Source organism: Nematolebias whitei, chromosome 21, assembly GCF_014905685.2.
Source record: "Nematolebias whitei isolate Nwh7 chromosome 21, NemWhi1, whole genome shotgun sequence".
NCBI classification, from domain to species: Eukaryota; Metazoa; Chordata; class Actinopteri; order Cyprinodontiformes; family Rivulidae; genus Nematolebias; species Nematolebias whitei.
The window spans coordinates 23268896-23291836 of NC_056518.1; the positions used below are offsets into that span (position 1 = coordinate 23268896).

The window sequence follows — 22941 nt, forward strand, 5'->3', positions numbered from 1 at the left end:
GTTACAACCATTTTGGGCGGTTCCTTCAGTTCATGTGTCAATAAGAAAATCTGTTGGACTCCTGGCAAGGACTAATGAAGACATGTTCCTGTTTTTAGTTTTCTACATTCGCCTTATAATCTACCTGTTTTTGTTACTTTTTTGCCATCCTATTTGTAATAAATAAATAAATCTGTATGACTTTTTATATTTGTCTATTGTTGTCATCATTCTCTCTTGTAAATGAGTCCTCGAGGCTCAGTGGGATTTACCTGTCTAAATAAAGGTTGAATAAGTGTGTTTTTGCGTAAATGCATCTGGAGCACATGTGTGGAGGGTGAAATGTGACGAAAGTAAAGAAATAAAAACATCATGATAAAAAAAATGTAAATGTTCAATTAAATAAATAAATGTCCCATTGTTTAATTATTTAATACATCATTAAGTATACCATCAAATTAAGAGTGAATTCAGTTTTAAAATGCAATATTTTTGTTTGGAACTCAGTAGAAACAAACAAATACATGCTAAATAAGTATAAATTCTGGAAAATTCATAACATCTACATGATATGATTAGATACAGATATTAAATAAAGCGGACCCATCAAAAATAAAACCTTTTAAATTAATAAATTATACCCTAAAAAGCTTATAAATGTATAACTTAACTAAGTCCTTTTTCCCTCAAGCCAGACTGTTCAACTCCTCCCCGTACAGTAAAAATGTAGATTTTCGGCATGGATACATGTAAATAGATGTGTATGTGTACACACATGTTTACGTATTAATCATAAATGTACCACCTTGTGCATGTGCATATTGTCTTTTTTCCAAATTTGTGTATTCTGCTTCTTTTTTTGATAATTTTATGTATTTTTATGTATAATTTTTCATTCAATTTTTATTTATACAGGTAAATCCCATTGAGCCTCAAGGACTCATTTACAAGAGAGACCTGGTTTCAGCAAAGAATGATGACAACTGACAACAATGCACAACAGCAACAACAATAAACAGTTATAAAAAGTCATACAGATTTTTTTTTTTTTAACAAATAGGATGGCTAAAAAAGAAAAGGAACAAAAAACAGCTAGATTCTAAGGTGAATGTAGAAAACTAAAATTGAATGTAGAAAACCAAAATATAATTAGAACATGATACTGGATGCCTCAAATTTCCCCCAGGGGATTAATAAAATATATATCCATCCATCTATCTATCCATCCATCTATCTTAAAACTTTAAAAAATAATGTCTTTAATTATAAAGTATTTTTATTTGACTATTAAAGCAAAAAAAAAAAAAAAGCCTCGTTTATTTATTTACTTATTTATTTATGTATTTATACAGAAGTAAACATTCAAGAAGCAGCAGTGTGGCTTTAATGCCCCGCCCTCCTCCTTGACACGACGTACGACGTCATGGTGCGGCTCAGCCAATCACAGGGCACTACGCTCCGGCTGGAGGAGAGCTCTCCGTGGTGTGTTTGTGTGGCTGCTGGTGCGGTTGTTTGCGTGTGTTTGTGTGTGAGTGTGCGTGTGTGCGTGTCTGAATGCGAGCAAGTAGATGTTATTTTCCTTTTTATAGTTTTAATTTTTTTAATTTTGCCAACACATTTGGGCTAAAGTTGCGTCTGTGCGAGCGGCTGAAGCCTTGCGAAGGAGGATTTTTGAAACTGACTTGAACGCTGCAAACTCTAATGAACTCGAGAATAACAAGTTTGCTGCGAGCAGCCTGCGAAAACAAGCCGCATCTACGCAGTTTGGAGAATTTCGGTGCATCATCTTTATCGACGCCGACTGGCTTCGGCTTCTGGTTGTGTAGTTGCAGTTTCAGCCGCTTTTGAAGTCAAAATGTCTTTTTTTTAGCCGCTCATAGCGAATGAACTTGTCTTAACCGACATTTGGGAGACAGTAAAAGTAGATTGTTGGGGATAAGCCATAAAGTTCCTCAATTAAAAAAAATGCTAAAGACCCTGACAAAAAAGCTCAGAAGACATTCTCTCAATGAGATCCATCCTTTCCAAGTGAAGGTAAGTTTGACTCAGTTGTGTGAATTGTCAGTACAGATAAAAAAAAATAAATAAATCAAATCAAATCATGAGAAAGACATTTTTAGTAGCCTGGCTTTACTTTTGTCTTGTGACGCATTTAACTGCTTATAATAATGCTTGAAGGAGGTAACAGTAAGTTAATTATTGCGTTTTCTCACACACAAAAAATGTATCTGCATATAATATTGCAGCCTCTGCTGCCATTTTCTCTAACTGTTCCAAAAGCTATAGTTTTTATTTCTTGATTGTTATATGGGATTTACTCAGCTTTGCCAGATGTTTGCCAGAAGAGGCACATTGCCGTCACATGCTAAAGTTTCTGTGCTTATTTAAGTCATGTTTGTCAGAAAGGAACGCCACAGCACATTTGTACTGTAAAAAGTGACTTGGGATAACAGTTGGAGTTCATTTAGCTTTATAAAAAACAAACATGATTCTACTGAGAACCATATTCATCCAATTTTACACATCTGCCTTCATGCTTCATTGTTCCTGCCTGCTCAGTTTGCATAATGCCTCTTTTTTTGTGAGCAGGAGGGTGGATTGTATCCTGCATGGGTCACTAACTTGCTCCATCCATAATACTATTGAATATCAACCAACTGTACAGTCGCATGGCAGCCATTTTGTCCCAAAGTGCTTCCATTCTAAGGCCCAGCCGTGGGTACAGTGGGAAATGTGCCATCTCTTTTGTTTACATTTGTTTATGTTTGTGTTGCCCTGCTCAGTCTTCTGAAAGTTGTCAGTGTGTTGGGTATGTCAAGTGACGGGGCATGTTCTCCATGATATTGCAGTGGTTATGCACAGATAATTCAAACATCAAATAACTAAAATGGATTTTTAAGGCTAATTCAAACCTATGTAAAAAGGTAAAACAAACCAGTTAACAGTTTATAATGCAATATGTGCATGTTTGTACAAATACTACATTCACAATTTAAATCAAAATAGACGTCAAGAGGATGAGACAAATGATGCAACTGAAGATGAAGGTGACATTTGACCCCTGCAGTTCTGTCCTCTCAGCAGCTCTGGTACATGTTCTGTAGAAAAAGGTTTAAGTGTGTAAACCGTAGCTTTTAAGCTGCTTTGGTGTACTGAAGGAATAAAGACACCGTTTCCACGACTCCAAGTAACTTTGGGGTGCAATGGGAAAATATCAGAGTCATTTAAATGCATTTTATTTCTAAGGCACATTTAAATACAGCTGAAGTTGGCCAAATCTTTACAATTTAGTCAGCAAGCTATTTAATAATAACATATTATAAAGGGATGAAATACTGGCTAGAATAGATTTCAATATATAGAAAATTGTGCTGGTGAAAAAAGGCCAACATAAACATTCTGAACAAGCTTTTCACATTAATCTTAAATGTGAACAAGCTGCTACATATATTTTACTTCAAATACTTTATAAATATTTACTGGTACTTTTAGCTTGGCATTTCTGTCCAGAACTCCTTATTGGCCAACATAGAAACACCAATGAATAAATACATTCCCATGTCATGATACATTTCACCGCGAGTCAGTTCTATGCCATTGTAAGTGCATTTATTTATTTATATATATATGATATGATCTTATTTATAATAAAACAAACAATGTTTATTTTCTCAGGAGAATAATTCTATTAAATCTGTGCACTTTACACATTTTGTGGGCATAGTATATACACAGGTGCCTCTCAAAAAAATAGAATATCTTGAAAAAGTTATTTTTTTTTGTTTATCATTTCACAAAGTGAAACTCGTATATTACATAGGTTCATTACACATTAACTGAAATATTTCAAGCCTTTATTTCTTGTGATTTTGCTGATTTTGAATTAAAATAAAAAAAACACTTCATTGTCAAAAACTTTGCATATTGTGACGAGGTTCAGTATTGTAAACTTCTGGTGTCACACCCAGATTCAGCTGATTAACTCCTAGACGTGAGCTACAAATGTCACATTCCCCAAGTCCAGCCACTCCTGAACCAGAGACATTATCAGAAGCGTCTTACCTGCTGAGGAGACAAAGAACTGGACTGTTGCTCACTGGTCCAATGTCCTCTTTTCAGATGAAAGTAAATTTTCATGTCATTTGGAAATCAAGGTCCCAGAGTCTGAAGGAAGAGTGGAGAGGTTCAGAATCCATGTTGCTTGAGGTCCAGAGTGAAGTTTCCACAGTCAGTGATGGTTTGGGTCCATGTCCTCTGCTGGTGTTGGTGCACTGTGTTTTTTGAAGTCCACACTCAGTGCAGCATCTACCAGGACATTTTAGAGCTCTTCATGCTTCCTTCTGCTGACGAGCTTTATGTCGATGCTGATTTCATTTTCCAGCAGGACTTGGCTCCTGCCCACACTGACAAAGGTTCCAACAGCTGGCCTGTGTAATATTTATATTTTCTGAGACACTTGGTTTTGGTTTTTCATCATTTATAAGCCACAATCATCAAAATTACTAGAGGCCTCAGATATTTTACTCTATGTAGTGAATCTATGTAATATATGAGTTTCACAACTTTTTCACAATATTATATATTTTTTGGATGCACTTGCATATTTAAAAAAAAAAAAAACATTTCTGAATACTAATGTACTGGAATTACAAAAAACATGATTAATCACAAACTCGCACAGTTTAGTGACTGCTTTAAACATACTGCAAGGGGTTTTGAGCTCTCAAACCAAAGTCAAGGAGGTCCAGACAATTCAGTAATGAACAACTGATCTAGCCCACGTTGCGTGGGTATTAATTGTAAAGCAAAAAAAAATCCTAAAACTTGTGTCAAGTGGAGCCAACAGATGAAAAACCAGTGCATGTGCAATAATCTAATGCAAGCTTTCCATGCTGCTTCTGGTGCACATGTGCAAACAACAAGCTAAGTTCTGCAGCAGGTTTTTGATCCTAGTTGTGTGACAAACATGTGTTCTGATCTATCCCACTTAAGACACAGTTAAAAACACAGGTTATCTGTGAAGAATGTGTGATCTCCCCTTAACACATGCAGCAATCACTCTGGCAATTATATTCCTAAACGCTCACAAAATGACTTCCGGTGAGAAAGTTACCACATTTTGCAGATGCCGTATATTTACTGATTGGGTTGAACTCCTCGTGACAAGTGAGTCCATATGTTTTAAAAAAAAGTCACCGTGTGCTTTTTTAAAATGAGCCTAGCTACCAGCAGGTGCTGGAATATGTGGTTACATGTAATTTACTGCCTTTTTGTCAGTGACTGCAAAATACAGCAACATTGCTTTGTATTGTAGGCATCTGTTTTCAGTTTGCAGCTTTCTGTGAACCCACTTCAGTCCATGCTTCACTATGATTAGTCATATTTGTTGTTTTTTTTTAACAGGGATTATTTAATCAAAAGCATATTTCAGTTACTGTTTTATAGAAGACTGGTTTGCACATTACCCTTCTCTATGCCTGCAACACAGATCATGTTTGAGTTTTAGGTTTGTGCAGGGGTCAGAGTCACTGGTTGAATCCAGATTGAGCGTTTCAGCTCAGATTTTATTGGAGTAATAGTCCAAAGTCTTGATTTAGGAGCCAATGCTGATGAAGAATACTTTAGGCCAAACTGAAGGAAATCTTAACTGCAGCGGGAGAAAAAAGGAGTCATCCGTCTTTGACCTTGTGCGTTTTATGGGAGGGGAAATGGAGTGTGACAGTGCCCATTTTAGTGAGGAACGACGGAGCAAAGCTGATATGTGTGTGAACTGGGTGGTGCGAGTACGCTGTGACATTGCCATTGATCCAGCTTAGCAAGCTGCTCAGCGATGCAAGGGACTGACAAGGATTTCATTCAACTGTTCTTGACACACAAACACACAACTCTTTGTCCGTGTTTGCGTGTGTGCACATAAGTAGTTTTATGTGCAATTCATCCAGTCTCCTCCTCATTTTTTTTTTGTCTAAGCCTGAAGTAATCTGCAATTAACTGCTTTAACATACAGTAATGCAAGAATATACTAGGAATAAAAGTGTATTCACATTTTACTTAACTGTTGTAAATCTGAGAATTAAGAACATGGATTTTATATTTGCATCTCGTCAAGTTCAAGTCAATTTATTGTCATTTCCATCACATGGTGTACATGAGGTTGAATGCAATTATGCACGCAGGGTCTCAGTTACAGCCAAACATAGCAAAACATAAAGTATAAAAAGAAACGGCAAATAAGGATCTAGTACGATAAATGCCAAATGGTACGCTAAAAGATCTAAGATATACGCTAAACATTATTGTAAAACAATATGGCATAACAGCAGCCTGAACATGAGTCTGTGGTGAGCAGATAGTTATGAATGGATATAACAGCATGAGATAATCAGCAGCATGAGATAATCAGCAGCATGAGATAATCAGCAGCACAGATAGTCAGCAGCACAGATAGTCAGCAGCATGGATAATCAGCAGCACAGTCACATATCACCAATTAAAGTGGCATTACAGTGAGTATCCTGGTTAGGGTTTTGTGAGTCTCACAGCTTCAGGGTAGAAGCTGTTCCTCAGTCTAGTGGTTCTACACTTAATGCTCGTCAACCTTCTGCCTGAGGGGAGCAGTGCAACAAGTGAGTGTGCTGGGTGAGCGGGGTCCTTCCTGATGCAGGTGGCTCTCTTCCTGCATCTGGAGGTGTAGATGTCTGTGATGGTGGCGAGGCTGACTCCAACAGACTTCTGTGAAGTCTTCACCACTCTCTGCAGAACTCTGCAGATGGGCTATCACAAAAACAGTAGGCATATACATTTTTTTAATTTGACCTATAAAATACTTGAGTGACTCTAAAGTCAGGTTGAAAATGGTGCATGAACATTTGTGTCTGGTTTCAGAAAACACTAGTCAGAAATAACCACATTTTGACAGAAATATGTTTATCAGTTTGAAAATCAAGCAGGCCAGAGCAAAGCTTGTAACTCACAAAAAAGAAAAATCAGTGAGCAGGAACTGCTATCATTTGCAGCTTAAATACCATTTCAGCCACAGTTCAAAGGATTGTGTTTGGTTTTCAGGCGGTAATATTTGGGGCATCTGTATTCACAACTTTTGGTGCACCAACTGGCATGCACCAGTAATGTGTACTACTAGTAGTAGTAGTAGTTTCTTTTGGCTGCTTTCTTCTTCAGGGATCACCACAGTGAGCAAACTTGCATGAAATATTTGGCTATTTGTTTTATTCTGGATGCCCTTCCTGATGCAACCTGGGCTTGAACCCCCAACCTCAGGATATATATTATAATGTGTACTAAAAAGCCAAATTAAATCAAGGGCATACTGATGGCAGAAATGCCACTAAAATTTGTAAAAACAGGGCCGAAACAGCAAGGGAAGACAAGACAAAGTATGAAAGTTTTTGAACTATTTCATACAAAGACAAGCACAGTGTCAACTGGAAACTGGCTTACTATATATAATAACTTCATACCAATAATTTTGCATCTCACCCCGAAGAACCCATTCTGTAAATCCAGTTAAAATAGTCTCAACACCAAGTAACATTATATACATTATTATCTCTGGTTTAATGCTTGTAAACTATGCAACACTATGGAAATGTGGAGTTAAGGAGTAGGTAAAGAATCCAACTGCAAGAAAAAAAACTTTATTGTGACTCCACAAAAACTACTTTTATCCTCTTAAAATAACTATGATTTCTATTTCTTGGAAAATAATTCAAATAAACGTTGCAGACATTTTTAAACTTGATTTTTTTGGACATCCTTTGCGTTTTTTTTTTTTAAACCTATCAACTGGGAACAGAAAGAATAGAAAGGAAGGCAATCGTATCAGTGCAGTTTTTCTTTTTGGTTGTTCTACAGGGACTACTTTCTAAAGCAAAAACCATACAATGTGTCAAACATCAGCCCAAGTGAGTAGGAAGGTTGCTAACTTGTGTGACTGGATCTAAAGCACACTTCCTCCATTTTACCGTAGTCCAACTGCTGTGTTACAGTAACTACATCAATGAGTCACCAAAGTAACTGGTCTCATCAACCACAGTGCAAGTTCCTGTGTTAAATAGTACTGGGTTGCAGTATTGACTGATTTGTCATTTATAGTACATGTACTTTCTCATTCCAGTCATAAAAATTACTGCCAATTGCAATTAACTATTTGCTATTTGTTTAGTTTTGTACAAACAAGAATAACACTGAAACCTAAAACTAAAAAAAAAAAAAAAAAAAACAGTATCAAGACTGAAAAATTTCCTTCAAGTTGTTGAGCATCGTCTTTTAGGAACGTTCTAAAATACACCAGCAGTAATGCACCGTTTGGTTTTGCTATGGATTTTGTATTTAGACAGAATGAAAATGTACAGCAGAGTATGAAAATGAAACCTCCCCTATCTAACATTCGAGCTCTGCCAACCCGTCTAACCATAGACTGAGCGTCAGTTAGACAGGATCTTGTTTTTGTTAAAGCAAGCTGTGCCAGAACACAAACCCCATCAGATATGGGTCACTGAGGAACACATGCAAAGTTTTCTTGCTCCCTTTTACCCAACAATGCTTCTCACATTACATTATCAGATACTGTGACTGTCTAGTCTTAGATTCTTTAAAATTTAAAACTGATTATTATTATAAACCTGCTGTGCAATGAGTTTTTTTTACTTGGTCGTAATGTCACTAGTTGCTGTAAAACCTGAGTAAGTTCTCAAAAACACTGAGAAGTTGATATTTAGTTATGTGCTTTGGCTTGAACGATGCATATCTGAGAGCTCGAGTTGTTTAGAATCTGAAACACGTTATTACTAAGACATACACCCACGTCCTACACATGTGCTCTCTGATCCATGAACAGCAGTCTCTGAGGTAATTCCCAGGGCGAAGGAAATGCCAAATCATTACTGTCAGCTTAACTGCTTGTCATACAGACATTGCTCTGTGGAAAAACATCCTGACGGGGAAGCTGCAGATAGCTTCATGCGGCTACATGTTGAAAATTGAACACACATGAATATGTCGTGGGTTAAAAACGAACATCTCCCGTGAGAGAAATTAGGATTCGAAGGCTAGAGACGGTGAGTAAGTGAGGATCCTGCAGTTACTTCCAAAAATAAAATAAAACTGTTTGACGGTTTCTCACACAGTGTAACAGGGACCCTGTGCACACAATTTTGTTCCACCACATGTACCACATGTGGTGCGAATGACAATAAAGAACCTTGACCTTGATACAATTAGACTATACTCAGAAGAAGTTCAGTCGAGCTAATTTTGAGAAAGTTTCCTGCACACAGTTATCCTTTAGAGGATTTTTTTTTTTCTCAGAGATCGTGAAGCAAATGTTCAGATTGTAGAGTTTTAACCTTCAAAGAAGAAAGGATGCTTCACGGGTAAACATTGCCCTGTACCACCTTTTGAGAGTGTGTTGCTGCCATACTAAATTGTTCCTAGGTGTGAGTGAGAGAGTGAATGGTTGTTTGTTTCGTTTGTCTCTGTGTGGCCCTGTGATGGACTTGCGACCTGTCCAGGGTGTACCCCGCCCCTCGCACAGTGATTGCTGGACATGGGCACCAGCGACCCCCGTGATCTAAAATGGAAGAAGCGGGTAAAAGATAATGAATGAATGGATGGATTGATGGTAAAATGCCTTAGTTTAAACATTTGATACATTTACTATTATTGTGACTAAAATATACCAAAGTTCATGCTCAGTAATCCAGGTATAAAATCCACCAATGTTTAGACCATTGTTGGATTTTATACCTGGATTACTGAGCATGAACTTTGGTGTTTGGAACCACTTTGGCACGACTGAGGAGTTGGCAGAGGAGAGGGCGGGCCCCGGAGGCCATGCACCACCTACTATGGAGTATGCCATTTGTAGGAATCAGTTTTGTTTGGTGGGTGGGGAGTGGTGGTGCAGATCGGAAGATTGCCGGTTCAAGTCCCGGTACTGACAACATCAAAATGTGGGTGGGAAAGGTAAAGCCCCCACACCTGCCTCCACCCTCATTTGACCCACTCTTGTCCCTTGAGCAAGGCCCTTTACCCCCACCATCTGCTCTCTGAGTGTACTAGATAGCAGCTCTCTGCTCTACACAGAGGGCTGTGGTAGCTTGGTGGTCTGTGTTTGCATCAGGAAGGGCATCCGGCGTAAAAACAATTGCCAGGTCTTCGTGCGACTTAGTTCGCTGTGGTGACCCCTGAAGAAGGGAGCAGCCGAAAGGAAAAAAAAAATGTTTGGTGGGTCCTCACATTGAAGAAGTCCTTTGAAAGACGAAACATTTCAGCAAAAAACAAAACAAAACAAAAAAAACAGAAACCATCCAGATGACCCGACTGAACAGTGTTGGACTAAAATATAGTTTTTAAGATTTGCAAATCAGTGTTTTAATTTACCCTTACACAACGCCCCAACTTTTATTTGGAATTAGGGGTTTTAACTTTTGCATGCTGGCTCAGTTGGTAGAACTGTTACCTCTCAGTCAGATGGTCACCAGTTCAAATCTCAGCCCAGGACTTTTCTGGGTGGTGTTTGCATGTTCTCTACGTGCATGTGTGGGTTTTCTCTGGGTAATCCAGTTTCCTGCACGTTAGACGGATTGGTAACTCTACATTGTCTCTAGGTGTGAGTGAGAGTGAATGGTTGGTTGTCTCCATGTGTCCCTGTGATGGGCTGGAGACTTGTCCAGGGTGTCCCATGCCTCTCGCAAAGTGATAGATGGACATGGGCACCAGTGACCCCCACGACCCAAAAGGAAAGAAGCGAGTAAAGAGGATGGATGGATTTGAACCTTATTTAGTGTGAAAATATGTTAAATGTCTGTTTCTTTAAAGATGCACAGAAAGACAAAAAGGGAAAAGTGACATGACATTTTAGAAATGAGAAACTCTGATTATTTGCAATAGTGTGTACAGTACAGTGTTTATATTCTCAAAACTTTTTTATGCTACATCAGACAATAAGTGCGCCATGTTTTCCTGTAACTGTGCGAAGAATTGAGCGAATCTGATTTTGTAGTTCTGTTGGAACGTCTTTGTGTTTCAGTGGATTTGACAGTGATAAAGATGAGTCCTGGACTTTTGGGGGTTGATTTCAGACATGAAAACCGGGAGGTGCAGCGATGTGATGCGGCATGCTGATTTAAACAGAATGTTGCTGAACAGGCTGTGAAACCAAACAGTGGAATTTCCTTTTAATATGATTTGAACGCTGCTTTTTGTTTGTTGGGATTAGGAGATTTGGCTCCTGTTCCCCCTTTTTACACTTTGAGGAGCTTCATAGAAAAGAGTGTGTAAGCGTACACACGCACATGCACAGATGGCAGCTGCTCAGCGAAGCCTCCGAGTGGTAATTACTGAGTGTGAGGGGCATTACTTAACTCTTAGCACTGCAGACTGCAGAATATCTGTATTGTTGCTGCTGTAAAGGACAAATTGATTTTTAAAGAGATAGGCTGGTTAAGGTTGTTGGGAATAAACAAAATCTACACTTTAGCTACAATATGGCTCAGCTTTGTGCCTGCATATACATGTTTATTGTATAAAATCAGATTTCTCTACAATTTGAAGGTTATGATAACTTGTTGGAAGTTTGTCACCAGTTTTAACAACAAAATGATGAAAAAATTTAAAACAATTCATGTAAATAGATCATTAAAGTTTCTCAGGGGATAACTTTTAATGTATTTGAACTTTATGTTCATCTGTGTGGGAATATTTAACATTCAAAATGAAAATATTTTTGTACTTTTTTCTTTATATAACACTTTTAGCCCAGTTGCACAAAAGCAATTTGAAGTTTTACCCTAAATGTTACATTTAAGGCCTTTTTTATTTAGCAATTGAACCTACAGTCATGACATGTGGGTGATAGTGTATTTGCCTATGTCTGTGTTAATTTTACTGTTGGCAAAATATCTCAAGAACCGCTGGACAGATTTTAATGAAATTACCAGTCAATTTTACAAATAGTGATCTAACATTTGGTCTTGTAGTAGCTGAGAGTCATGACACGAGATTGTTTAAAACTTTTCTATTAATAAAATATCTTGTGAACTGATGGACAAATGACATGTACAAATGATGTAATGTCAAAATGGCGCCACAGTTAATGAACCTTAGCAAACAGAAATGACTATAACTCAGCCAATTTTACAGATGTTAAAAATTGTTGGTTATATCCAAGAAATATTCCCAACACTACGAGTGCTAACAGATCATGCAAGATGTTCATTTTAAACTTTAGCACACAAGACTATGGGTGATATTCATTACTTCAAGGAATTATAGTTTTTTTTACATTTTATATTTTGCATCAATTTTTTAAATAAATGAATAACTAGAGAAATTGCATTTCCTGCAAAGATGCAGTGTGAATGCTTATTGCTGAAGAATTAGCAGACAAATAGCTGAAATTAGCTAAAAAAAAAAAAAAAAAACTTGCTGAATTGTAGCTGAAATTGAAGAACAAGCCTAAATTAGAAGGAAGCAGAAAGAACACATTTGCTGAATTAGGTTTAAATAAGCAAAAATGAGCACAGAAATTAACTAAAAAAAAGGCTGAACTGAGCAAAAAAAATCGTTGAAAGTAGCTCAAAAGGCAGAAAGAAGCTTAAACTACCAGAAAGAAGTGGATAGAGCTGAAACGAGCTAAACACATGTGGAATTAGCTAAAATTAGCATACGACAGCTATTTGAAATAGCAGAAAAAGCTGAAAATAGCATAACAAGCTGAAATTAGCATAAATAAGTTAATTGGGCTGAAAGTGGCATACATTACCACAAAAATTTAATTTATGTTAAAGCAGCTGAAATCAACTAAAAATGCAACAAAAAAATGTAGCTGAAAAGGTAGAACAAGCTTAAATTAACAGAAGAAAGCAGAAAGAACACAGTAGGCCTAAAACAAATAAGCAGAAATGAGCACAAAATGTGGAAATTATCTGAAAAAAGCTGAAATTATTAACAAAAATACCCAGCTTAAAAGTAGCCAAAAGGCAGAAAGAAGCCTAATTTACTAGAAGGAAGTGAGAGCACATTTCTGCTGAATTGGGCTGAACAAGGTGGAAACGACTGCAAAACAAGTGGAATTAGCTGAAAAAGCTAAAATTAGCATAAAACAGCTAAATGCTAGCTGAAATAGCAGAAAAAAGTCAAATTTGCAGAAATCAGCTGAAAGGAGCATAACAAGCTTAAATTAGCAGAAAAAAGTTAGAAGCACAAAAATGTTGTAGTTAGCAGAAATATTCTGAAAGGATCACAAAACAGCTGAAAAAAACCAGCTGAAAGTAGCTGGGAAAAAAAGTTTAGATTTGTACAAGAAAGCTGAAAGAAACTGAACCAAAACAAAATGTGAAAGGAGCAGTAAAAGGTTGTAAACACATCTAAAGATGTGAAGGATGTAAAATGAGCTCAATGCATTTTCTATGAGGAAAAAGTGTCAGAAAAGGCTAAATATTTCAAAAAGCTAAAGCTGCACCAATACCAATAGTCACAACAGGATTGTCCTGAAAGAGCTGAATGTTTTGATTTATGATTAGTTGAAATAGCTTAAAAACTGCAGGACGAGAATCACTCCGAAAAATGTACGGAAGAAAAATGGATCACAATTAATTGATCACAATAGTGTGAATGCTTCATAAACATCCACACCATAAAGAAATGGCTGCAATGTTTATGAAATATCGTTGATCTTGCGTGTTTGTCTTATTATTAGCATGTGCTTTATTAGCATCATGTTTTCCTTAAAACCTTTGTGTGCTCAGATGAAACAGCAGAGATTGGTCAGTTCTTGTAGATGTTCCACTTCTCATTCAAAGGGCTAAAACAAACCATCTCCAGTTTTTAGTTGTTTTAAACATAGAACACCTCACACAACCTATACAAAATAGATTGCATGTTGATGTTAAGAGAGAGATTCAGTAAAAGTTAAGGTGACAATTTACCAACTTGTGTGTGACAAACTAAATCCATTTTCCAGATTTCTTATCATGGCAGTGGAGAGGGAGCGGAGAGTGATGACTCAGAAGGCGAGAACCAGGAGCTTGCACAAATTGACAGAGGTATGTGCGCCACACACACACAATACACAAGTTATTTTTTTTTATCCAAGTCAACATTATAAGCAGTAGAATTGTAGATTAAAGGCTTTTGCACTGTTTTCCAGCTGTGTCTTCAGTTTTTTTCTTTGACACGTCTTGCTCGTTAACTTCTCCAGAAAGACGGAGAAATTGCGCCCTCACCCCTTTGGCCACCAGCCAGCAGCACAATCAGGGTGCCATCTCTCCAGCTCGCCTGCGACGCCTCCGCCTCCTTCTAGATGCCAATCTGGATCGTCACTCATCAGAGGAAGAGCTTGAGCGGATCAGCTGTGGCGATAACAGGAAGTGGGTGTCCGCTCTGCCACAGCGCCACAGCGATCACCAAAGCAGCGCTTCAAGCGACGAGGAGGTGCGGGACCTCTGTGGGTGCCGGTCGCCGCCCGCCTCTGCCAGGCCGCTGGTCGAGCCTGGTGCTTGCCTTGCTGCCTCTCCCAGCCCTGTACTCTTCAGCTCCAGCCCACCACATAACCTCAAACCGCCCCAAATAAGATTTCAACTTCAGGTGGTTCAGCCAGTCACACGGCCCATCATTCTCACCCACTTTGACCAGTCAGCACCTTACAGAAAGTATCGACACAGCTATGGTGGGGAGTCTGGGAGACCCAGTCTGGATCTGGAAAAAATGCAACAGGTTAGTAGTTCAGTTTGTGCTGTGAGGGAAAAACACAAACTGAAACAGAGCAACACTGAAATGAAATTAAAGAAAATGTTTTCTTAGCCAAAACATTAAATTGACTGTTACAAAATAAAAGCATGTGCGATTTTTGTATTACATCAACAATTAACTTGTTTAAGTTCAAATGCAACTTGAAAAGTTAGTTTGCTTCACTAAATATCTTCTTATAGCAAAGTTTAAATTTCAAGGTTTTAACATTTCTATAACTTTATGATTTCGACCAATTTCATTTTAGTCTTCCTGCAAGGTTTTTGCACACTATGGCTCGTAAGCCTACTACACAAGTTTTGTGTTTCTAAGCTGCGGTTCGATCACAAGCAGAGAAGGTTTTGCTTCCAGAGGCCAATATTAATTTAACTCACTGAAAAGTCACACGTTTTATTAAATAAACTATACTCATTTTAATTCAGGCAGCTGTAAGCAAACATGTTCATGGTTTTATCTGCCCATTTTTACAAGTTTGTAACAAAGTTAGCATACTTTGCAAAAAAAAACAAAAAAACTTTTTAAACAAATTGATCTCCAAGCAGAAGCATTGTAGTTGTATGTAGTTAAGTATTTATCCAGAAACTTTAACTATAAAGAAGAAGACCACCCTAACCCTCTGAGCAAATCCAAGTAGGATCTCAGTTTGGGGATTTGGGCCAAAAGCACAATGACGGCTCGGGCACACATGGCTGCACAAAATGCAAACGGAGTCTTCCACTTCCAAAGCCGGACGCTCGACACCTCGGAGGTCCGGCTGGAGAGGGATGAAGGAGAGGGGTGGCACAGACGGCAGATGTCCGCCCTCATTTCTTACAAAGGCTGCAGAGTGAGGGGAAATGATGGAGGGGTGGAGGCAGGAAAACCGGATTAAATAAGCAACAGAAAAACGACAGCCACTAATGAGTCACAGAGAATCTGCTGCACTAATCATTAAAATCCAATAGACCTGTTGGCCCACACTAAGGATGGGGAGAGAGTGAGTGCAGGGGGGAGAAACTGCAGGTTCCAGGGGTCCATATGTCCATGAAGTTTTTAGAGGGAAAGAACAGATGATGAGAGACAGCAGGCAGCAAGAGTGTGTGTGCATCCATCACCCTGCCTGTCTGTGTGTACATCCTCTTTTTTTTCTATATCAACATGTCTGTATATGTGAGAGCGTGTGCACGCTCAGTCGAGTGGAATGGGAGGTGCTGCAGGGAATACAAAAGGGGGCCTGCAGAGGTAGGGAGCTGACGGTTTCCCATTAACCCTTTAGCTGAGAAACCTCCAGACTCCATGTAATTTCTTTACCAGATTCCCTTCTGGAAGAGAATCCAAAGACTCAAAGTCAGAGGAATCCTGTCGTAAAAACTGGTCTTTTTTTAGATAAATGGTAGATGTTATTATTCTTTAACATTAACAATCTTCAAAACTTTTATCCATCTTTATATAAAGACCATCAGCTGGCACATTTAGCCACAGTGTCTAGGCCAGATGGAGCTCAAGTTGAATATTTAATAATGTATCTCATAATTTCATTGACCAGGAAGGTTAAAGGGTCGTGGAGTTGCTTTCTTTTACTCCCCGTTAATCCCATCACAATCCACACCACAGATGAGGCCTCTCCATTTGTTAGTGTAATTATCTTGGAAGAGCAGCAGTTTGAGCAGCAGATGCTGCTAATGGATAGTTGGTGCAAACGTGTTGCTCAGGTGTTTAAAGTACTGCAGTGATTCAGCAACCTGTTGCCAGTTTGTTTGTTTTTAATGCATGAAAGTACATTGTCCAATTAGATGGGAAAAAACAAAAGTAGAAAAAAAAGAGCATTTTACTTGTTTCCAGTGAAATAACATTGCATGGCATAAAAAAAAAAAAAAACACAAACCTTTTGTTTCTATAGCACAAAGTTGCATTGCTCTAATTGAACACGTTTTTATTTTCTACCACCAGCTGCTCAGCGAACTGCACCAGTTTATCTTTGAGTCTGAATGTTGTCCATCATTCTGTGTTGTCATATTTTTTGTAGAAATAAAAGTTGGTGCTTTAAGGAAAATGCCTTTAGGATTAACACAAACATTAATCAAAAGTTTCACTATGAATTAACTACGATAAAGCAACTTTATTTGTGTTGCAGCTTCCTCTCAACAATCTGGATTCCCTACTACAGCAACAGAATAACTGGTTAAAATCTTCTTATCGCAAATAGTGAAAAACATTAAAAATGTACCTCTAAAATTTAGAAAATACAACTTATGACCATATTTAAGTTGATGGTGATGTTAGGTGAGATAATTCTTTAAACCTTTGAGATGAAGAGAGAAGCTGACTTGTATTAATGTTTTAATTTGCATTATTTATTTCCTTCAAATAATGTTTAGACAGACCGTTGTCAGAGGGAGTGTAACATCACTGATACAGAAAAGATGAGGGTTGGCAGGAGGGCAAGTGCACAGCAGGTCTGTCCCACATCACAACAGCAGGAGTCTTGAGTTTCTTTTCTTTCATGGACTCTTTGGAAGCTGCCTCTCAAAGTTGAGACAATTCAGTGATTGTGTGGTCCCTCCACCCCCACTGTTATTTAAAAAAAAATAAAAAATAAAAGGCTGCGTGGACATTAAGGGTTCGTGGGAGACAGGATATTGCATAAGTTTGAACTTTTTAGTCAGACAGCTGGATTTGCCTCTATTCCATCATCACCCTGATTCATCCTCTTATAACATATTCATGTAAAACTATCACATTTGAATCATCTGAATGTAATATGATATCTGCATATATTAAAGTAGCGCTGGTTTATGTAAACGTGGTAGTTTTAAAAAAGGAGAAAAAGTTTTTACCACTGGTTAAAGGTGTCACCCTAAAACAGGACTGACTTGTCCAAGTCACCAGTTTCTTGTGTCATTAGAAAGCGACATCGTAAATGTGCCATAAAGAAAGAAAACAGTCCTGGAAGTCACCTGCTGGCCACTTCAGCTTGTTGTGCAACTTAATTTTTTGTAAATTGTGCAAGTAGGGCTCTGCAAAGCAGAAAGAGTAGCATCATCTGCAAGCTCATTTGTTAATTAGGAAGAACTCAGATTGTGAATTATGAAATATTGTGAATGTTCAAAACTAAAACTAAATGATTAAAAATGAAGATCAGTTCAGCTGTGCTATCTGTGGATTTTGGAGACGTTCTGTCCGACTCTTTCTGATGCCGTGCCTGCTGTGGGTGGTTTTGTCTTATTGTTTCAGTAACAATGCTAACAAACATGGTATTTTTAAATGACAGCTTTTTTTAATATTTGTTTGACCCTTTCAAACCAGAGGTTGCTCTCTGCCTACTTCTGTGATACAAAAACTTCTCTGGACCAACTTTTTACCAGTTTCTGGATTGTTGCTAAAAGTCATAAACATTTGTTTTTATTGCTGAATGAACTTTCACCTGCTGTCAGTGAATATTTTTGTTTTCCACAGAAAATGCTGCTGAAGAAGAACTGTGGGGGGAAAACGAGAACCATTAAGATCCGGGTGAGTTAATTAAATCATTAATGTTTTTTTATTTGGCATGTTTTGTCAGACTAAACTGTTAACTTATTTTATTGTAGAAGTTGGAGACCAAAGCTAAAAATCAAAAGGATTCAACTTCTAAGCTTTTGTCTCATCGTAGCATTTACTTACACAAGTTAAGCTTTTATACTGATGAGTAAATGTGTAAGGACTTCTTTAACTCTTTTGCTCCCTGAACCACTTTTTCACCATTTGATCTTGAGGATTTATTTCTTTGTTTTCTTGAAATTTGCCCGTGTCAACCGTTGAACCTCTGATCCAGAGTCCAGTCTTTTTACACGTTAGTAACCTGAAGCTTTTTATAATTGAAATAAAGTGTTTTTAAAGACGTTAAGTACCAATAACTTGAGTTCTCGTTGCACAATTTGTTTAGAAATACTTTTTACTTTCACTTTTCAACTTCCTTTTGTTTTTTGTTGTGTATATAGTTATTGTAATTGATTATATTTTATCAAAGGATTTTCACATTTTTTCCTCAACCACGCTCTTTTTGAAGATGATGATTTATTACTCCTTTCTTGTCTTACCAATGTATCAGATTTTTCTAATTGTAGGACTTAACAAAAATCTTTGTTGTGGTTTTCTAAATTCTGACTAATAATTAGACATTTCTGAAAATTTTTTTTTTAATTTAACATCAGAAATTATTTTGACATGGCAAAAACAATTATTTTTTCCTTACCAATATAAAATGATGACCAGAGGCAGAGCCAGAAACCAATATGACACGTCACTTTGAAGCTGTTTTTGTATTTTTTGTTTTCTCATGTATGCTGCTCGTTTGCTCATGCACACCACATGTAAAAAAAAACAACATGAAACTCATAATATTAAAGGATTCAAGAATTTTTTTATCGTCATACCAGCTCATATTTACATGTTTGTGGTACGGAATTTGGACTCGGGTCCCAGATCAAGAAGCCTAACAATTAACAAATAAATGCAAAAGAGTACAAATATATGTATAATAAATAAAGTAAAAGAAAAGTAAGATGAAGCTGAATTAAGTGCAGCTCGAGTTCAGCAGTCTGACAGCTGCAAAGAACCTGTTTCTGAGCCTGGTGGTCTTGTTCTGAATGCTCCTCAGCCGCCTGCTTGATGGGAGGGGCTGGAACCGACTGTGTGCAGGATGAGTGGAGTCCTTCGTGATGCAGAGCGCCTCCTCCTGCATCGTGAAGTGTAGAGATGCAGATGAAAGTACAACAGTATCTGTTGTAATATGCCATCTGTAATATCCACATTGATGAATAGAAATATTTAGCTTGTTTTTAGATACTTTTAAAAGTGCACATCCTTAGCAGTTTGTTAACAGTAAGTCATATCTTTTTGCGTCTTTGCCATATTAAAGGAATAAAAACATAAACACATGGTGCACAGGAAGACTTCTTTGTAAGGCAGGATCAGGGTGTCTGTTAGGGATAAGGTTGCTCGGTTGCCCTGCGAACAGCCAGGCCTGTCCTGTGGCCAGCACCTTGATCTCCATCCAAATGCATACTGGGACGGCATCTGGCTACAGGGTTTGTTTCCATGCCCTGCTTGCTAACTGCAGAAAACCTGATAGCACCATCAGATTGATTTTGCAGCAACTCTGTCAAACTTTTCTTCAAATTTCTTATACAGACATTTTTAATGCCTGGCTTTTCACATCAAACGTGTCTCAAAATATAAGTATTTTTCAAAGTTAGTGCCCTTTTTGATTTAATTATCCATCAGCTCTGCTTCCAACTGTGTTGGTTTTTGTCTGAGGGAAGCTCGGATGGAACCGGCCTCAGCATCTTGGCACAAAGCAGGCCACTCCAGAAGGATGCTCAGTGTGGTGAGAGAAGTGACATCATCATCACGTTGTGTGGGATAGTGTCAGTGGAACCTTTTCACACACTTGTTTATGTATACACACCAACTGTAGCAGCATCTCATGTGCATCTTTTCCATGTATGCATCCAGGCTCGTCTGTGGAGTCAGAAACCGAGGATGATCTCTGAGTAAGTGGCAATGAGAGGTAGAGCAGAGGAGGAGGAAGAAGAGGAGGTGGAGTGTGTGCGGTTCCCTTGTGGTGTTTTTCCAGAGATGGAGTCATTTTCCATTTATAGCCTGGCCGGCTGCTATCTGTTTAGCTCAACTGAAACATACAAGTATTGCTCATTATCCTCAGTTCTCGCTGGTGGTGTTGTTGTCCCCGTCAGTGACGTCTGCGGGCATTGGGCTTGTTCCAGCTTTTAGATTTTCCTTGAAATGAGCACACAGTAAGTCTTTGAGCCATTTGGAGGCCGGTGTGGGCTCTCTTTACTCTTTGTGACACTCTGTACTATGCACTACTCATCTCTCTCCCTCTTTATCTGCAAATTCTGGATTTCCTGGCCACATACCAGAAGAGAAACTGGGTCTGATGGGGCCCTTCATTTCAAGGATTCTAGCATGGGAGTAGTTGCAGGGGTTACGGTTGTTAACAGTGGTGTGTGTGTTTGAATGGAAGTTGGAAACAGAGTTTGCAGCGCAGACTGCTTCAGAGGCTTGTTCTTTTCGGGGGTTGGAGGTGAACAGAAGAGCGTGTCGAAGGCCTCAGCAGGCAGATGCGAGGGCATCTGGTTTCAGCCACCATAAAGTGCGGCTGGAGAGCAAGGTGACGATTGATCGAAGTGAGGGAAATGGTGCAGATATGAATGGAGCGGATGGAGGGAAACCGCTTCAAGTCACTGTGGTTTATACTGAAGTTAATTACAATGTGATGTGATGTAGAGGTATTTTCAGCTCTGGCAGAACTAATGAGTGCATGCACAAGTTCCAAGTTGGATGAGTAGGGCAACAATCTATAGTATCACATCTTTCACTGCCACTTCTTTCAGGTCAGTGACTTCCTGTGTATCATTTCTTTTGCCTGTTTAAACCAACATTAGCACATGTTATTCTAACTCTAAATAGGTTTGGGAATTGTTGCCGAGTTGCTGCAGCTCATTCTTCAGTGCTTGATCCCAGAAGATGTTAGCTGAAGTCATAGGCCACCTGTGGCCTGACTACATGGGATTTTTTCCCTCACTGATGTGACTGGAACCAGTCAGCAAAAGTGCTGTGTTTCATACGTTTCTGCATGGAATCAACTCATTGCAGCCTCTGGAGAAAGTGCTGCCTCACTGCCAAATCCAACAGAGTCATTTCCTGTCGTTTCCTGTGGGGAAGAAAATGACTAGGGCTAATTTTAGACAGGGGGCTCGTATAATCACAAAGAAGGGGAGTGAGGAGTGTCTTTGCAAGTGGAAAAGCACTAAACCTGCAGCGAGAGTGAAATCAAATCTGTGTGAAAATGTTCTAGGGTTGTTTTCCATGATGCGTTGTTTTTCCATTGACCTCCCTTCAGGATTGTAAGACATTTATTTGCCAAAACCAAAATTAGAGCTCGGTTGTACGGTGTACCAATACATCAGTCAATCTTTTGGCTTATGTTTTCTGTCCTCAGAACCTGACTGGCACTCGTCCTCCACCCCGGTACACCTACGACCCGTCCATCTTTGCCTTCCGCTCCTTGAGCACAGTGCCCCCCTGCAGCCCCCTGACTCCACCTGAAGATCAGCCCTGCTTATAAGCAAATTGAATTCACCATGCCAGACACCAGCCCCACACCTCATTTCCAGGTGGCTTCTTCCTTGTGGTTTCTGCAACAAGTTCAAGGACTGACCACTGGAAAGTCATTTGTTTGATGATGGAACTGTTGCGCTCTCAGGTAATCCCTCCCTGTCTTTTTGATCATTTGCTGAAATTAGAAGCTTTTGAAGCTAAAAGAAATACGTCCTAGCATAACTTTTCTGATGTTAGGTGTATATACAGCTGTAACTGTGGAATAAATGATCACAAAACAAGCATGGACTGCAGGCCAGGGCCTGAACTTTGTTGTAGTTTGGATCTTATTGAAGGGAAAGATGCATGTTAGACAATCAAGTGGTTCCAGGGTTTTTTCCTTTGTAACTTCCTATCTAAACAAGGTGAGTTGAGTCATCTGCTATTTTGTTATGCTTCAAATAAGACAGTGGTTGCATTTATCTGTCTAAAACTACTTATATGGATGTGTTTGAGTACACAGTACTATAAGGTCGAGCTATAACAAACATGTATGACTGTAGAGGAATAGTCGACCTTTGATTATGATGTACATTTCTTAACAAGTTGTCACTTGTAGTCCAGGTCAGTTATTCTCTTTTCTTGCATGAATTCCACAGCTGTGCAGAAAGAGAGATCTGTGGAAACAACTGTGGCGTTAAGATTGCTGCACATTTGGCTAAACAGTGCAGTGTTCTGGATAGTCCACTTGTAGTGTGCCATTTCCGTTTTTCCAATATTGTACCTCATTGTTTCTAGGTAAAAAGAAGACCACTGGTCTATTAATGATGTCCCAGTGTTTCTGAAGATCTCTTAAATGCCTTGAAATGACATTCCTGTTGTATTCAGTTAAATCTGAGGTACTGCCCAGCTCTTGAGAAGCTGAGTTGAGTAAACACAATGCCACCGCTGTAACTAAGGTTTTGCCGAATTGAATGTAACATTGTGACATTTCCTTGTCAATTGTTGCACAAAAAACGTATTCAATAAAAACTCTGTGGCCTCTTTGTTTATGAAGTGACTTTATTTTAATTAGATTATATAGAAATAAAAGTGGAAGTATTTGAGATAAACTAA

The 22941-nt window shown here is 38.5% G+C and overlaps 1 protein-coding gene across 1 annotated transcript; it reads left to right on the forward strand.

Annotated features, from left to right (window-relative positions):
- Positions 1 to 1430: 1430 nt before the first annotated feature.
- Positions 1431 to 22513, forward strand: si:dkey-16j16.4. Its single transcript, XM_037695428.1, has 5 exons — positions 1431 to 2013; positions 13964 to 14045; positions 14201 to 14715; positions 18184 to 18237; positions 21728 to 22513. The coding sequence occupies exons 1-5, from the start codon at positions 1945 to 1947 to the stop codon at positions 21851 to 21853; spliced, it is 846 nt and encodes a 281-aa protein (XP_037551356.1). The 5' UTR covers positions 1431 to 1944; the 3' UTR covers positions 21854 to 22513.
- The last annotated feature ends 428 nt before the right edge of the window (positions 22514 to 22941 follow it).

Excerpts from the sequence above, each read along its gene's own strand:
- si:dkey-16j16.4 (XM_037695428.1), top strand. The coding sequence starts at position 1,945 with ATGCTAAAGACCCTGACAAAAAAGCTCAGAAGACATTCTCTCAATGAG. Across the intron at positions 14,046-14,200 it reads GCTTGCACAAATTGACAGAG|AAAGACGGAGAAATTGCGCC; the intron begins GTATGTGCGCCA and ends TAACTTCTCCAG. Across the intron at positions 18,238-21,727 it reads CGAGAACCATTAAGATCCGG|AACCTGACTGGCACTCGTCC; the intron begins GTGAGTTAATTA and ends TTCTGTCCTCAG.